This window comes from Python bivittatus, unplaced genomic scaffold, assembly GCF_059951505.1.
Source record: "Python bivittatus isolate LINGU-HERP-01145 unplaced genomic scaffold, Pbiv_v1 ctg000080_np1212, whole genome shotgun sequence".
Lineage (NCBI taxonomy): Eukaryota > Metazoa > Chordata > Lepidosauria > Squamata > Pythonidae > Python > Python bivittatus.
Window position 1 is genome coordinate 79,194,332 of NW_028277035.1, and position 18,727 is coordinate 79,213,058.

At 37.7% G+C, this 18,727-nt stretch overlaps 1 protein-coding gene across 3 annotated transcripts in view; it reads right to left on the reverse strand.

The window, feature by feature from the left end:
* The window catches only part of SLC25A26 (solute carrier family 25 member 26), a 151,622-nt gene extending 134,059 nt beyond the window's left edge, over positions 1 to 17,563 (reverse strand). For all 3 annotated transcript variants that reach the window (XR_015794960.1, XR_015794961.1, XM_088134369.1), the window contains exons 1-3: positions 17,445 to 17,563; positions 7,405 to 7,561; positions 2,520 to 2,629 (exon numbers count right to left, since the gene is read on the reverse strand). Coding sequence is in view for 1 of the 3 variants with exons in the window: in XM_088134369.1 (XP_087990495.1) it covers positions 2,520 to 2,629; positions 7,405 to 7,561; positions 17,445 to 17,477 (300 nt within the window). In the remaining 2 variants the exon portion in view is untranslated. The remainder of the gene's footprint in view (positions 1 to 2,519; positions 2,630 to 7,404; positions 7,562 to 17,444) is intronic.
* Positions 17,564 to 18,727: the final 1,164 nt, after the last annotated feature.

Consider the following 18,727-nt stretch of genomic DNA (forward strand, 5'->3'; position numbering starts at 1 on the left):
TGTCGCTTTAAAAAAAAAGTCATGGGGTTTAAGGATTAGGAGGGAACAACATCCAAAGACATATAGTAAATCCTATAAACTGAAGCAATATGGGTAGGAAAAACAGGAAGGGAACGTGCCTGAATATGATTCCCATGAAAACCATGTAGGCAGCTGCTTAGATAGATGACAGTTCTTAATTCACTGGTTTAGGCCTTTAATTGTGTGATGAATCGGCTGGCATTGCCTGTAACTCTCTGCTTCCATTCATCTTTATTTACAAGCAATTTCCAGCTGCAGTTGTCATTTGAGTTTCCTCCCAGTATAACTGTCCTTCTTTTTCTCCACCAGGTTCTAATGGCAGAATCTCATTTTTTCTCCAGCACTTTTAACAAAGTGTCAATTGCTCTCTTGCACAGGAGCTTGGCAGAATCCTAGCATCTTTGTAACATGAACAATCCCCAAAGTTTATGAATATTTCAGAACCTAATGTGATTCATTCAAGAGCCACTGCTCATGTCATATCAGTCCCTTTGTTATACTGTATATTGGATCAGAGACATCTGCTTTGGGCTGCCTAATTCATACAATGTTCAAACAAGCTATATTATGGCTTGGAGCACCATGTGAATCTAGCCATTATGGTTTGTAAACCATACTTTAAAGCTTAGTATCTTGTTCAAGCCAGGTAAATTGCTTGACTGATGCAATGTTCAAGCTATAGTTTGTTTAATAATTATTTAATAGACCTCAACTTTTTAGACTCTCGTAACATGCTGAATCAAAAAACCCAGGCACCTGGGTTCACACAACACGGTAATCCAAAACCAAACAAGCTCTATTGTGAATGAAAGAGTTAAACCACTTGTACCGTCTATAGTGACCATAGTGGCGCTCTGGGTTTCAGGCAGGTCCCAAGCAATCTGGGATCTTCTGTAGGGAAAGCATGCTCTGGGCTACTCAGTTATGGTTCCTCCTTAAAAGAGAGAGCATCACAATTGCCTGGCTTCTCCAAGAGCAAGCCACAAGATAGAAGTCAGCTCTCTCCTAATGAGAATTCACAAGGAACTGCCAATAAAAGACCTTGCTATCCAGCTCAGTCAGAACAATCTATAGAGTAGGGCCATGATTTTGCAATGAAGAAGACATTATGAGAACACAAGTCAGCAATTTCACAGGAATCTTAGCTTGTGCCTGCATCTTATTACTGCATATCTATATACCAGCCATTTGTTATAGCCCCACAATTAAAGTGTTGGGAGGGAAAGGAATGCTGAAAGTTAAGGCCTGCTTACCAAATAATAGTCTTTCCCTGTGGTTGTGGCTTGATTAAAGCCTAATGACTAATCAATAAAGCTATAATTACAATTTTTACCCTTTTGTGTGCAATTTGGGACACAAAGGAGAATCAAAGATAGTTCAATAGCATTTGGCAGGAGAGAAGGAAACAAGAGAGAGAAATTCTCACTCACTTGTGCCAGCTCTGAGACCAGCACACCATGGATCCAGATTCCTGCTCAGCTATTTGCAACCAGTAAGTTAGGGAAGAAAAATTAGAACTCATCCACCATTTGTCTATTCTATCTAAAAAGCCAGGCAAGTGTCTGGAGGTAGTAGTGATGCCCAATAAGCTGAAGTCAGAAATACTGTGGGTAGGTGGTCTCTTCCTGGCAGATGCTCACTTGTGGGAAGAAACAGGTCCACATGGCTCTCTTCAGTACAAAGTTATTTCCTGAAGTATAGGTAGTCTTAGTAACAAGAAGGAGCATTGCACATTTTCAACTAGGCTAATGTTTTTCAACCTCAACAACTTTAACATGCATGGACTGCAATTCCCACAATTCCTCAGCCAGCATGCTGGCTGAGGAATTGTGGGAGCTGGTCCACACATCTTAATGTTGCTTAGGTTGAAAAACACTGAACTAAGCTATCAACCAGCCATCAACCAATCACAACTGGAATTGTGTAGATTGATTTATCCATATTCTAATAGCTTCAGAGATGGACTATTGCAATGAACAAACTACTCTTAAAAACAAACCGATCTTGCCTCTTAAGAAGAATGTAGTTGCTTAGTTTTATGACCATGCAACGCCAATTCTGTAAAGGTCTTTTTTCACTGATACTGGTATATATGTATCAGTATTGATGAATCCATGTTTTATTATTGCTGTTGTGCCTTGTGAAGTAGTGATATAAGACAAGGCCATTTCATAGCAGAACCACAATTATGGATCCTTCTTCTAGGAGATACAGTTGACCATGATGCTGTTGAATTTTAGTTATCTTCTACAATCTTATCTGCTCTACCTGGCATTGGGATGTCATATGGCTCTGAGGCTACAGTGTCTGAGACTGTCATTGATGTAACTGCTAAATACACTATATACTATCATGAGTATATGCTTTAATTATTTTTATAACATTACATAATCATTTTATTGTCTTATATACTCCTACCCTGTTACTCCAGCAGGTAGGAAAAATCACAACAATGGGCTTGTCTAGTCATATATCACTAAAGATAAACTTCTACTTACTACTTCTCCAAAGGAGGCAGCCAACATGTGAATAATTGGAGCTAAATATGGAGATGCATCTGTGTGGAGGACAGCTTTTGTATATTCGTAAGTGACAAAAAAGGCAGCAGCTGAAACACAAGATAGAATGTCTCTTAAGTCACCTAAGAATCCCTATGAGTACATACAATGTTTCCACAATATACAGTAAACGTCAAGTACAAGAAGGTGGTCCCCTTTGCCTGTAGGAACCACCATATTTACAAATATCTCCCATAGTACCATCCATCCTCTCCCCTCACTCCAGCTGTTTTGTTTTTTAAGTAGCCATCCTGCTACGACAGCCATTTTGTGAATGAAGAAGCTCTCTCTAAGAGAGTCCTCATCGTGTTGTCAAATTGCCAGATATATCCAACAACCAAGACGACTGGGGTCCCCTGCTATCTAACACACAATCTTTCAGAGGTGGAATTTTAGCAAAACATCCTTTCTCTTTTTCAAGTTAGCAGGGTCCAAAAATGATAAAACTAGAAATGACAACTTTAAAATAGGGAAACATAATAAGACAACTAAAAAAGTCAAATGATTGTTTTCTTGGAAATAAAACAAATGCAAAAACACAATGTGATGCTTTCTTGGTGTCTGGAGGCTGTGGGGACCTGGATCAGGAAGAACAGATTTCAGCTCAACTCTAGCAAGATTGTGTGGCTTTCCGGGTTAAGGCCATCCAGATCCAGTGACTTTCCATCTTTAGTTCTGGATAGGGTTACATTGCCCCAAACAAAACCAGTGCACAATTTGGGGATCTTCCTAGACACACAGCTTCTCTTCAAGAAACAGGCATGCTGTGGGTCCCATCAATTAAAGAATGCCATCTTGGGGGCCAAGAAAATGGGCCTTTTCTGTTGCTGCACCTGCCCTGTGGAATACCATGCCCCTGAGATTAGACTGGCCCCAGCCCTGCTACCTTTCTGAAAAGCTTTAAAGACCTGGATGTGTTCACAGGGATGGGGTTCAGGAAGTTAGTTGGAGCCTGCAGGGTGTTTTACTTTACTGGACTGTGTTTACCTATTTTATGTATTGGTTGGTTTCTGTTGTAATTTTGAACGGTGTTTTTATCTGTACTTAGCTGCCCAGCGTCGCTGCAGCCAGATGGGCAGCAATATAAATCAAATACAATTAATTAATTACTTACTCACAAGCAGCACTTTGGATCCAAAGCCAAAAAGCTGTTTCAGAGTGGGTATGAGATGTGTGTGGCATCTGTCCATGGCTCCTTAAAGAAGCTGTCCCTTTTCCTGGGCTCACCTGGTAATTCCAGGAGAATAAGCCCTGAATGAATACATGCTTCTGAGCAGGCAGGGTTGCACTGCTGCTGTGTCCTTGATTACATGATACAGCTACCATACACCTGCGCAGCTTTGGATCCAAAGCACCGGATCCCACCTTACTAACACTATGTTCTAGAACTAAAACATTTTTCAATGGTTTTTGAAAAATTGTGTCCCTTTGAACATTGGCCTTAATATGTTTCAGCCGAAGCCAGCAATTTTTAAATAGTTTTAAAGAGAAAAATACCCAGGGCGCTCTTACTCCAGAGGCAGAATATCCAAATAGGATTTAAGTCCTACCTTCAGACAGCAACACTTTTTGATGCTGCCGAAATAACATATAAAAAATTCCTACACAGTACTGCTGTATTGGTCAAACAATGGGACTAATCCCAATGTTAGGGACTGTGAGCTCCCAAAGATTCACCGGAGTAACATGTTACTTTATTTCTATCACTTATTTCATTCAATGAATCACCAAACTAGCTTCCATACGTTCCCTGGATATAAAATGCAATTGAAGGATTTAGCATGGGAATTTCTAAGAGGAAAAAAAAACATACACACCATACACTGAGACAAAAATGAATACATATAAACCATTTCTACTTCTTGCATCAAATCAAAACACATGTCTTTTTCCACTCATAGAAGTTTTTAAAGCAATTTAGGACTTCTGCTTCAAAAAGCACATATACAAGCAATTTTGCAATTTGGCCCAGGTGTTATTTTAAATGTCTTTTCTTTAGTTCTAAAATTCACCAGCAGTGTAAGTGCACTAATGAAGCAGCATAAAATGAAAGACTGCATTATGAGATGGCAGCAGTATTTCGCACGGGCAAAAGCTACAGTCAAAGCATCTGTCTCCCCTGATATTATACTGTAGGTTGCTTTCTGTAACTCTACAGGCCTTCAAGTAAATTTTTCTGCATCCCTAAAAATAGGACAAAGTTCAGAATTTAAAAATGCAAATGGTGCAAGAGAAAAATAGTGGACTTGCCAAAAGGAGCAATTGATAATTCTCTTTCAGGACTACATCTGTTGCCCTCTGTTGCTAATCAAAAGATGCTTATCTTCTCCAAAAGAAGATAAGGACAGAGAACATTTAAAAAAAAAAAACAGAAAAATTTAACATCTTAGGAAAAGCTTAGCAAGTTAAAGATACCTGAGGATGTTTCTATACACTTATGTTAATATCCACCATCAGAAGAAAAAAAAAGCTTAGAAAGAATGACAGCACTGCTGCATTCATTAAAATTAAAAAGCAAAATTAAGTTTAAGAAAGTTAGAAGTTCAGGTGTTAATATCAAACAGGATGAAACCCTACACTGCTCAAAGGAGGCATCCACTTGCACAGTAAAACTGTTTCTTCTTCTCTGAACTGTGGCAGTTCTATCAGCAGGGCTATAACCCTTTTTTCATTAGCGGGAAGGGGCACACGTATGAGAAACACCCTTCTTCCTATTCTACCTTTCTATCATGACTTCTAGGTCCTTGACAAACCATGGTTTGCTATCTTATTCAAATGGATTGAGATGTGTTATTGAATTTTTATCCTTAAAGCAGCATAAACAGAGACCTCCTTTCACTTTTATGCCATTAAAAGTTCTGAGATTGGTTGGCCAAAAATCACCAATGAAATTTGAATCTGAACTGGCTTCCCAGAGTAGACATATTAAGGCTTTATACAAAACAATATACATAGTGTTTAAAAAGATGCACTAAGAACAGAGAAAGCACTTGGAACATCATACAAAGCTAACTATTCAAGGGTGAGATAAATTTCTCTGGTCAGACTTTAGCATCTGCCCAAATGCATTCAGCAAGCAGTTTCCCAGCCACAACCTATCAACTTAAATAGTAAGAACTCTTCCTGTGCTTCTTATGGCGAAAAAAAAAATCCACAATAATAGTGACTAGAACTTTTAAACACTTTGAATTCAGACCAGAAGAGGTGCTTCGAAGTATGTTGGACTGTGATTGTAACTGGTGTCTGCAGCTTATTAAGGTAGCTGCACAATTCTGGAAGCAGGTACAGCTGCTTTAATGAATCATAGGCAAGTGTTGTATTATCCTCCCCCCCCCCGCTTCCAGGTCAAATTCTCTGTACTGGACAGCTCTTCTAGAGCCCATCAAACCAAGCACAGCCACCAGTTTTGTTTTTGCAGTCCAAAGCATGTAGAGGGAAAACCAATATATTAGATAATTTATCTAGTTTTCAGAGATTATGTAACATGAGCACCAATCATAAAGGCCTGATCTAGAAACAATGTCCATGGGGGATCTGGGCTTCACTGTTGGTAAGGGCAAGACAACATTGAAGTAGCAAATATCCAGGTCCAGAGCAGTCTTTAAAATCTAGAGGGCAACTCATTGTCTTCTCAAATCATCTTAAGAGAAGTGTTTCTAGAGCAGTGTCAGATTCAACTGCCAATCTCTCCTGTTGAAACAGTAAGGACTCAGATGATGAGAGGATACTGGACAGCTACAGTTTTTTAGAACAAATCATACTGGGCAGGTGGATAAATAGCCTGTGCTTGTATAAGGCAGCATTCTATGGGTAAAGAATACCAACCTGCAATGTGTGAAAGACAGCTGGTATGGAACAGGGACTGAAAGCCTAACTAGGAATCAAAAAGTCCCCAGTGGGAATCTCATATCCACCATTAACCTATCAGGTTAAGCCTTAGATAAGACATTCCTTCCTAACCTCAGCCTATACTCAACACTTACTTTCTTCACTCCACATTCCATAAATAATTAAACTATGGAATCTTCTATCCCTAAGTAGTAGTGATGACAACACAAATCTTTAAAAGGGATTTAGAAAAACTAATCCAGGATAAGGTTTTAGCTGCTAGTCACCATAGCTACCAAGTACACCCAGTACTAAAGGAATATGCATCTAAATACCCTTGATTTGGAACATGACCAAATGCTATTATATCAGAGTCACCTGCTGCTTATGGATTCATCATTGCCATCTGATTGGCCACAATGGTAACAGAGATAGGTCTTTAATCTAATCCAACTTGGCATTTGCTATGGGAGATAACAATTGCCTTGTAGATTGTTAAAAGGACTTCAACTTTGTAGTATATGTGACCTGCTTTAGTCATCTGAAAATATACAAATGTATCCTTATAATCTATAATTAATGCATATCAGACAAACTAAATCAACAAAAGGTCTGAACAATGGCACTGTTTCTCTCGTCACCTTGATGCCTCCAAGCAATTTAAGAGTTATAATGGCTCAAAAGCAATTATATGTATATGCTTCTTACTAGCAATAAATGCACACAACAAAAGATATTTATTTATTTATGAATAATGTTTTTATTGTATTTTTATTGTATTTTATTCTTATTTCTATTGTAAACTGCCCAGAGTCGCTCTCTGAGTGAGATGGGAGGTGATTAAATTTGAAATATAAATAAATATAAAGACAACATTCCCATCCTGGAGTCCCAAAGATGTGTGGATGTCAACTCTCAGACTTCTCAACACTGGTCAGTTAGAGGGAGACCAGTCTGGGATAAAAACTGGGAAAGGCAGTTGTACAGAAAGCCTTACCATTGGGAAATGATCCTATGGCAGCAGAAGGAACACCAGCATAGATGCCACGGAAGCCACCAGCCTTCTTAAATCCTTGAGGACTTTGTAGTCTAGTTTTGACTGTATCCAAAGGAAATAATGTCAGGTCAACGCACACACCAGCTAGCCCACCAGCCTTCAAAAGACAAGCAAGAAAAGGCATTATTAACAAAAAAGCAAGAATATTGCTAGAAGTGAAGAACACACTATATAAGCCAATTTATTTGAAAATCAGCCTTTGATATGGATGGCCCAACATCTAAGTTCCTGCTCTGTTCTGGACCACTAAGCAATCCCATGTCATCATTTTCAGAATAGGAATTAAACAGCCAACTTTTCAAGTAAAGCAAAAATTAAGAAGAATGATTATTAATGCTAGAGAATGAAAGCTTAAGTAATTTTTAACTTGTAACGATCCAGAATTATTATTGTCTCATTCTGCTCTACCTAAAATGGTGTTCACAGTAACAATAACAAAACAAGCATACAAACAAATTAAAATATACTTTATAATATGGCACAATAGCACACATGGGAATGACATTGCCAAAAGTAGATACCTATACTGAATATTTGAAAAGAAAATAAATGGGAGCTATAGATTTCCAGCAACATGTAGTGTCATTTGGGAAGAAAAAAAAATAACTCAGTGTTTTATCATTACTTCACTTGGGCATAATTGCTCTTTTCTAGTTTGGGTGAAATGACAGAAGCAAATAAGCTATTCCAATATTGATGGTAAAATCCAGGAAAGCTCATTACAATATGCAAATATGATGTCAGCATGATGTGCCAATAGTACAAGAAACAGTTCTGAAATATAAATATGCAGCACTAACAGCCACAAGACACGATTAGATCGCTAACATTTATTCATTGACATTATGCTAAGCCCTGAATTATAAAGTCTCTGCTTATTGTTTCTGTCTCAGTTGAGACAAAGAGGAGACCTTGATGCTCTCTGAGTTTGTTGTTTGCTTGCAGACATTTCATTACCCGACTAGGTAACATCATCAGTGCTAGTGATTGTGTGGGGTTTTCTCCCTGTTTATATACAGTAGCTTGCCTTGCCAGTGTTGGTGCAGGTGTAGTATTCTCCTTGGTAATTCCTTGATTAGGGCAAACTCAGAGAGCACCAAGGACTCCACAGTTCAACCCTGAGCTATATATATTCTCTTCTATTGGAACAAAGAGGAAAGCTTATGGAACAAAAAGTGTGAATTTTGTAAAGTGGGGGGTGGGCGGTGTCAGCTTAAGGCCTCAGGCTTTAAATGTTTTTGTGGCCCAGAGGCCATCTTCTACAAGAAATAAAATATTTTCATAAATCTAGTCTTAAGTCCAAAGACTGACTTAGTTAACCACATACCCCAAAAGTGGGGGAAGATCCCAACCATGCATGGCACAACCTCCCCATTTTGCATAAACAACCCACTCATCATGCACCCCCAAATGTTAAGTGCAGCTGCCAGTAACCAAGAGTTCACTGCAGTGCAGGTAGTCCTCACTTACCAACTGCCTCGTTTAGTGATGATTCAAAGTTATGACAATGTAAAAAAACAGCTTTGCAACCAGTCCTCACATTTATGACCATGGCAGCATCTTGTGGTCATATGATCACCATTTGTGCTTCACAACTGGCTTGCAATAAGCAAAGTTAAATAGAGAAGGAAGAAGTAAAATTGTAAATCATGGTCACATGAAGTTTCGCTTAATGATTGAATGCAAAGTGAGGTCATAAGCCTGTCACGGTCACATGATTTTCCACTTAACAACTGCAGCACTTAGCAATGGAGTTGCCAGACCCAATTGCGGTTGCTAAGCGAGGACTACCTGTACAGAATAGTCATCTGTTTGGAAGCAAAGGTGTGCCAAGAGCACAACAGAGAACATATTTATTTATAGGGTAAAACAAGACTCAAGAGAGGAAAGAATCTGCTGAGCAAAACTAAATATTAATAGATTTATCTTCCTCGGTACAAATACCATTCTGGAAAAAAATATGTTTAAAGAATTTTTATTTCTGCTCAAGATCACATATGCTTTCATAAAATGTGTGTGCACATGTGCATACATACTCCAAAGTCTTTGTTTTCCCAACCCTTCCCTTTCATTTGCTTTTATTTTTCCTCCCTGGTTTATTTTCAACTCTGTATTATGTTGGCTTTTCTTTTGTTGTTTCTTGAATAAAAAGTCAAAAAGGATTTTAAACAAATACGGATGGGATTCAAATTGTTAACAGACTGTTAAGCATTTTTACCAACGTATTAAGCCACTTTATTATTTTCTGAATTACTGGAAACTATGACAAAGCATTGAGTTCATTCTCCTCTGCTTAGCAACATCAAGTCTCCAAATGCCAGATTTCATGTATCCAAAAATCCCTATACAACAAGAAAGTATTATCAGATTCAAAAGAACCTTAAGCATGGCAAAAACCTCCATGGAAAAGTGAATAATCAGAAAGGCTGAACCATCACAGAATACTGAGCATCCACGGGAGAAAGGGAAGGGAATGCATCGTCTAGGAAGAATTTAGGGCTTTTTGGTTGGAATTTTGAACAGGAACATTCAACTCTACATTTATTTATTTTTTTGCAGTTCCACTATTTATCTATTTATTTATTTATTTATTTAGGTCGACACCTTGCTTTACCACCTCAGAGAACCCAAGGCAGCTTCCAACAATAAAATCACAATTCAAACAAATCAGAGTTTCAAATAATATTTATTACCACTGACTCAGTGTAGACTCATGATGACTTAAGAACTTTTATAAAATGATGTACTGTTGGTATATGACTCAACAGAAATTATCAAAGATGTATAAAGGTATTTCTAATCAATGCTGGAAATATGAAAAACATGAAGGGACATTTTACCATGCATGGTAGACTTGCGAAAAAGGAAAAAGATATTAGATACAAATACATACAATGATACAAAGAATTTTAAAGACCAATATTCAGATGAAAGCAGAACTTTTCTTACGGGGACTTATGGATAGTCAATTAGATGAGATGTATGGAAGATTGTTTTTGTACGTAGTAACTGCAGAGAGACTATTATATGCACAAAGATGGAAAAATACTGAAATACCCACAATGGAGGAGTGGGTCATGAAGGTGGTACAACTTGTGGAAATGGCAAAATTGACCTGTTTGATTAGGGATAAGACAAGTATTTTTATAAAAGATTGGAAACTTCTTATGAACTTTTTCCTAAAAATGGGAAAAAAGGAATTTGTGATTTATAAGTTTGCTGATTAAAAAGGATTGAATATGGGAACAAGAGAACCATGTTATAATTTTAAAGAGGGAGGAGATATAATGAATTTTTTGTAACTGCTGTAAAGAAAACTGGAAGCTCGGAACCACTCCTTTATATACCTTTTCTTTTCTTTTTATTACCTGCACTGTCTTTTCTACTTATTTTATCTTTTATCTTTCATTTTTAATTTCACTCTATATAATTTCATGTTTATCTTGTACTTAAATGAAAATCTTTAATAAAAATTATACTAAAAAAAGACTCATGACTTACAAAACACAACATAAAATCCTTAAAACAATTAAAATAATTAACACAAAACCACAAAATAGGTTCCAACAGCCATATTAAATGGCCACACCTTTAGAAAAGTCATTTAATTAAAAGTTCTGCAAAAGAGCACAACTTTGAATTTCTTCCTGAATACCAGTCAAGCATAAACTGAAAAATATCAAGATCTTGTCCTCCTCCCCTAACTTCCAGCAGTGGAGACATTCTCAACATCCCATCTAGGGACAAGCACAGTAGATGGATCAGTTGTGAAAGAGGTGTTCTGCAAATGTCTGGGCAATGAGTTATAAATAGTTTTGTAGATTAAGACAAGCATTCTAAATTGTGTTCAGAAGGCTACAGGAAGCTAATGCCTGGTGCTACAGCTTTCATGTAGCAGGAGGCTAACCACTACATTCTATACCAACTCAGTTTCTGGGTAGTCTTCAAAGGCAACCCCATGCACAGGACACTGCAGAAGTCAATTCTAGAGGTGATAAGGTGGTAAACTGCTATTCAATAGCCAAAACCCCACAAACATTTACTTATATAGCAGTGAGTCTAGAGGGGCCTCAAGTCACAAATCTATTATTTTGGGGGAGTTGTATCCCATCCAGAGTTATAACTGGAACAGGCAAAGGGCCAAATAGCTTCTGAAGAAATAGCACCTCTGCTTCCTGGAATTAAACTCGGTTACTTTCTTCCCATCCAGTCCTCATAGCACCCAGACAAGACTTCTTATCATATAATACCCTGGGATGGGTATCATCAACAACCCGATGATACCTCAAAATAACCCAACATCCTAATGGATGACAGCCAACATTAATTCAGCAAATTCTCTCAGGAAGGAGCAAAAGATTTATCAAATACAAATGAAAAACCAACAAGTAACTGTCATTAATTCTAGTTCACATAGAACTAGTTTGCCTTGTACTGGTGGATTTTTTCACAGCAGAAGCCAAGGATGGTCATCTTCAGCCGTGATATCTCATTCAAAAAGTGCTCAGTAGCTTCAGTTAAAATTTTAATCAATAAGTTAATTACTCTTTTCATCTGCTTGGCTATTTTGCATGCATCGATTTCATCACTCACTATCCTTTTAGCTCTTTCTCCATCAGAATTCTTATCTGTAGCAAGTGATTAAGGGAAGAAAAAGAAAATTGATCTGATTTTAATCTAGCCATCTGGCAAAAGCATGAATCAAAAGTTACTAATTGGTTCTTTGGATTTCAAACTTTTGTATCTTAAACGTAATTTAAATTCATGAAGTAGCTAATGGAGCATCTGCTGGAGAGTACAAATACCTGGATGCCTATTTCATCTGTGGAAAACAATAATGATTTTTTAGACAGCAAAGGAACATTGATACCCTTTCTGGAACTACTTCTGTAGCTCTAAAAATGAGAAATAGAAAGCTTTGCACAGAACTTGCTTTTTTTATACAATTTAGTTCCATTATTTTTGGACAGCAGGAGACAGTTTTAGACATTCAGGATACCAGAGACAAGGTTTAATATGTTCATATTCTTTTGAACAATACGTATACTGACTACATGGAAACTGAAGACAGGCCAATGGAAACAGATATCCTTAATGTAGATTGAAATCTACCATGGTTAATGTATTGCAAATAACTGGAAAAGTAAAAAGCAATCTTAAAAAAGGAGGGACTCTGAGAAAGATGACAGAAATTGAAATACAGAATCAAGATAATTTATCAGAACATATTTACAAATTGCTGCTTAAATACGATACAGAAACAAAACAAAAAACTGTATGATTAAATGCATGCAAAATTTCAAAGAAGCAGTAACAGTGGACCAATGGAAAACCTATGGAAAAAGTCAATAACAGTTACTGTACAAGCTACAATCTGAGGGAAAATTGGTACAAAACGTTCTACAGATGGTATATAACACCGTCAACAATTGCCAGGATGGATAAATCATATAATAAATGTTGGAAATGCCACAACAAAAAAATAATGTTTTATCATATATGGTGGTGATGTAAAAATACTCAAAAGTACTGGAAAGAAATATACCAAAACATTCAGAAAATTAAATCTGAATTAAAACCACAAATATTTTTAGAAGGTGTGATCCCAGAGAGCACAAATGAAAGATATCATAATATATGATGACAGCGGCAAGAATCAATGTGGAATAACACCAGAAAAGAGAAACCTTGTCAATACAGGATTGTGGGACTAAAATTGATGAATCTGTGGCAATGGAAAATCTGACTGTATGAATTCACAGCAGAAGTCTAACCAAATTCAAGCAGGAATAGTTCCCTTATATACAACATAGCAAGGCAAGCTAAGATACTTGGAATATGGTTTTTGAAGAAAAAAAGAAAATGTCTAATCATCATCATCATCATAATCCAGACAGAAATCTATAATAATGTCCAAATAAAGTATAAAAATATTCAAGTACCCATTAGTGGCTAGGGAAAAAAATGTGGGGGAGGGGAAAAAGAAAGAAAGGGGGGATACCAGAATGCCCTTTTAATGTTTTTTTAATCTTTGTTTTGCCTTATTTTTTTTCAAAATCCTTTAAATACATCTATGTATCTTTTTCTTTTCTTTTGCTTGTTGCTTTTTTTGATTGCATGTTTTATTTAACCAATAAAAAATAAGAGATAATTTTAAAAATTCAATAGATTTTTTAGATTGTATCTTTTTTAACAAGAGATAATAGTTCAGAAATGACCTTATTGCATTTTATGCTGTTGGAGATGCAGTGAAATTAATGCTTTCTTTAAATATACTGGATTGTCAGGTTCAGCCCAAGAACAACAGCGAGACAGTCCAGAACAGTTTAACTCCTTTATTAAGTTACACCTAATAAACAGAATCTCACCAGATTAAATCTACACCACAACAACAGTAACTATAACCATGAGGCCCTAGGGAGGGGCCAGTCTCATTCTCTTGGCTTTCTCACACTCCAGCTGGAGACTAAGGAGGTGCTTCCCTTGGAATGTCTCTCCCCCCTCCTGGCAACCTTGAAGCTCCATTCCAGAACCTTCGCCGCTCATGCCTTCCAACACAAAAATGGACTTATAGCCAAAAAGACTTACTGTTCAACATTTGAAATACAAACATGTGGCTCCAACTATTCAGTGGTTTGCAGTATTTATTAAAATAGATCAACTATGGATGCCTGTTATGAATCATGGCTCCAATTTATTGATACCTGTATATTTGTGCAAATATACATCTTGTACATTTTGGTTTTTTTTTTTTTATAATGTTGTGTATTCTTGTTTTTTGTATATGATTGATTACGTGTCATCAAATTGGTGTCAACTCTTAGCAACCTCATAGACAGATTTTTCTCCATGATGATCTGTCTCTAACCTGGTCTTTCAGGTCTTCCAACAGTGTAATCATCACCAATATAACTGACTCTATTCACCTTGCTACTGGTTGTTCTCTTCTCTTTTCCTTCACCTTTTCAAGCATCAGAGCCTTTTCTTCACATAATATGTCCAAAGTAGGATAATTTGAGTCTGGTCATTTGTGCCTCAAATGAGAAATTGGGTCAATTTGTTTGATGATCCATTGGTTTGTTTTCTTGGCTGTCCATGCTATTTTCAGGAGTCTTCTCCAGCTTCTTGCTGCTAAGGGACTAGTCTTTCAACAACTGAAAGATTAATTTTTAGGCCCAATGACTTGAAGTCACCTGAAACCTATGAAAGAATAGCTTACAGACATAGATTGTATATATGGAATACTGTCATCCTTCACTGAAACTGTTGTACAAAATGTTGTAAAGACAAATAAAGAAATGTTAGATAACCAGGATAAATGTATCTCTCTAAAAGTAGCAAAATTTTGCTACATTATGTGTAAGCTTCACCCACAAATAGTTGCTAGTAGTCATTGATGTTAGGGGTTACAGTTTTGGACTATACTGTACTTTCCACATAAGTAACACCGAATCTGAAAGTTGCCAGGAATTATTTATGTATTGATTATTAATTATTTCAGTTATGAGGCTGCCTGACTTCATATGGACTCTAGGCAGCTTAGAATTAAAAAATGTAGAAGAAAACAACACATATCAAAGAAAAAGAATACAGCTGACCTTCAGACAGAACTGAAAAACCAAAGTGGCTCAACCACCAGCGTATCCAAGGTCTAGAACAACCAGTTCTTTAACAATTTGCTGAAAGTCAAAAGGGTGGAAGCAGTTCTAATTCTGACTCAGTATGACAGCAAGTATCCAAGTAAAACATATCTTTGAAACAAAGACATTTAAGTGTGCACAATCACATCCAGGGATCATAATATGTCAGTAATATAATCATCTATATATTAACAGATCTTTTACTTCTGCCATTGTTTTGGAGCTAAAAAATTGCAAAAGCATAAGGTTGAAAAGAACTTAATTTGCATAAAGAATTGCTTCATGCTTCATTCAGTAAGACCTGATTTCAGAAAATGTAGTATTTACAGTGATTAGAGAGAAAAAGGCCTGCATCCCCCAACCAAACTAGCAAAGCAGAACAGAGTTGGTAGCCACTATCAGTTTGTGTACATACAATTTTAATCTAGCACGGCCAAGTCTGTAACTGTCTCTAGTTCAAATTGGTATAAGACTGAGAAGATATCTACTGCATGATCTTACACATATTTTCTTTCCTACATACCTGTCATACCCCACTGGATTCAGATGCATTTATTTTTAAATAAAATGCAAGTGATGTCACACCACAAGTCTCTACAGTGAATAAGCCCCATTAAATTTTCAGTGACTTTTAAGTAATATGCAGAAGGCTGAATGGTGAACATATTCAATTAATTATGGTCCTCATATAGAAATCATTGGAAGGGAGCTAAATTATTATTACTGATAAATCTTTAAAACATGGCCTAAAGTCCATGTGTTTGTAATCTGTTTACAACCAAAAAGTAAAGATGTCTTCTAGTCAAGCTTGACTTCAGGTGATTGCATAGGCATATCCACACAAGTTTTTTTCGTAACGGTACAGTAATACCATTGCCTTTTTCCAACATCTTTTTATAGCAAGCCCAAAGCCTTAAAATTCCTTGGTGGTCTCCCATCCAAATATTAACCAAGATTCACAGTATTTAGCTGTTGATCCCAGACAAGGCTGCCTAAATGCTTATTGTTGTTGTTCAGTAGTTAAGTCATGTCCGACTCTTCATGACCCCATGAACCATATCATGCCAGGCCTTCCTGTCCTTCACTGCCTCCCAGAGTTTGCTCAATTTCATGTTCATTGCTTTGGTGATGCTATCTAACCATCTCATCCTCTGCCATCCCCTTCTCCTTTTGCCTTCCATCTTTCCCAGCATCAGGGTCTTTTCCAAAGAGTCCTCTCTTCGCATGGCTAAATCCTGCCACCTGCTAAATCTATCATGTTTGGTTTCAGATAAAAGAACTATTTTTAGATAGGTCTTGTGTAGGAAGATAGCCAACAGCAGTGTTATTAAAAAACTTGTTCAATGTTAAAAAGCTCAGAATCAAAAAGAAACCCAGTTGAGTCCAAATCCAATAATTCAAAATATTATGTCTTCCATTTCCAATATCTACAGAACTTCTTTTCACTAAGCTACCAGATTTGGGCTGCAAAAATCCAGGAGACTCTAGATGGCAGCAAAAAAGACTTCCACTGGGGAGTCATCACATTTTTGGGGGCAGCCCAGGTATAACAGCCCCACTTTCCATCCATTTTTTCGTGCAGTGTTTCTTAAAGTGTGGACCTAGCACTCCTAGAGGTCCTTCAAGACCTTCTCAGAGGTCCGCAAAATCAAAATTATTTGTCAGATATTGAAGGTACTTGCAAAAATTTAAAACAATGTCACTCTTCTCATTATTATTACTATTCAAAAAATATAGGGTGTTTCCACGAAAAATATTTTATTTATGTTAATATCTAATGGGTTCAATATTGTTATTTTTACATGATTCAATAAATATTCTACAAATGCATCAGTTATTAATTTTTCATACAGTAAATATTGATAAATATAACCCATACAAACAAAAGCTCTTTTGGGGTCCTCCATAATTTTTAAAAGTGGGGAGGGGTTTTTTCCCTGAGAGAAAAAAGTTTAAGAAACACTTCTTTAGGGCAACGAAGGCCTGCCACTCCAAAGCCACTTTTCCTAACGTGCTGCTTTCTATCATCTCCTGCCAGTATGGACACTGCCAGCCAAAGAAGGCTATCCTTAGCATTCCCCTCCACCTTACCTTTGCAGATATGCCTTTTGGTCCTTTTTAACTGTGAAGATGTCAGCAAAATTTCCTGCCCACCAAGTGGAGACCGTATGTAAAATCAGACTTGGCTGCTTCAAGAATTTAGCTAACACAGCACTATGCAGTTTAAAACTCATCATTAAAAGATCTCTCCTCAAAGCCTCCTCAGAGGTTTTCCCTACTTACTCTTCCACTGATAACCAAGTTTACCAACAGCGCGCACTGTAAGCCTCCTTCACTCACCGTGAGAGAGACCAAAAAATCCCCTCGATCCATGCGTGCTCAGAAAACCACCGAGACGCGGCAACTACCTTGCAACCTCGCTTCCCATGGGCGCAGCCATATTGGGAGCTCGCCCCGCCTCTCTTGAGATCACGTGAGCAGGTGCCGCGCCGAAGCTCTCGAACAGGCTGTTCCACTGGCGCATGCGCACTGTCGACAAGTGCAGTCTTCGCTCGCTTCGTAGTGAGGCGTTAGATGTTCTTGCGGGCTTCTTCCAGGAGCGGCATGGGTTGTAGTTGAGGCTCGGTTATTAAAAAGCCGCGGGAATTGTGTGTGCTCAGGTTGTTGGAGTGGGGATTTTGAACCTGTATATAGTATTCACTTTGGCCTGTGTGCCACATAAAGGCTGTGTTTTTCAAGTGCAGAGAAGAAATGCTTTGGAGAGATGCTTTGGAGAGATGAAGAAATGCTGAGGAAAGTAAGCACATCCTCACCCCGCTGTCTAAACCAGTGTTTCTCGACCTCAGCCACGTTAAGATGTGTGGACTTCAATTCCCAGAATTCCCCAGCCATGCTGGCTGGGGAATTCTGGGAGTTGAAGTCCACACAACTTAACGTGGCTGAGGTCGATTAACACTGGTTTAAACGACAAAGGAACCAGCTTTACATGCCTGGTACTACTGACTGAATGAAAGAGATTGTCCTCTTTCTCTAGAAGACGTTGCTATTGGTCCAGAGGGGAGGAACCAACGGGCCACGGTATTTGGGCTGCAAGAACCTGGCCAGCTGGTAAGATGGCAGCAAAGGGGTACTGATAATCTGAGCAGTCATGCAAGTGTTTGCAGACCAAATATGGTAGTCGTAGACATCCCTCGTTTCCCTTTTAATGTTTCAAATTGCCAGCAGTTCTTTTTCTTTGATAGCATTGATACTTCCAATAGGCTCTTTTTTTTTTTATTCCTTTATAAACGTTTCAAAGGGTTAAAAAGCCAAATGTTTTCCTAGGTAAACATAGTTGTATTGACGGTGCTGAAATAGTACATGTGAGATAGAACATTTAATTATAACACAAAGAGGCATTCGTTTTGCTTGTTTGAAGCTGATAAATGATATGCACTTAGTGCTGTAACTATAATCTGAAGGTGCTAATCTTCAGTTAATTCCTGGCTATCCTTACTGAAGCCTTCCCCAACCCGCAAAGGGTAGAAACAGCTGTTTGTCTGAGGCTAGTTGCTACAACCATCTGTGAGGGAAAACCCGTAATTTGTCTTGATTGCAGTAGATGTTGGAGAGGTGCACTATCT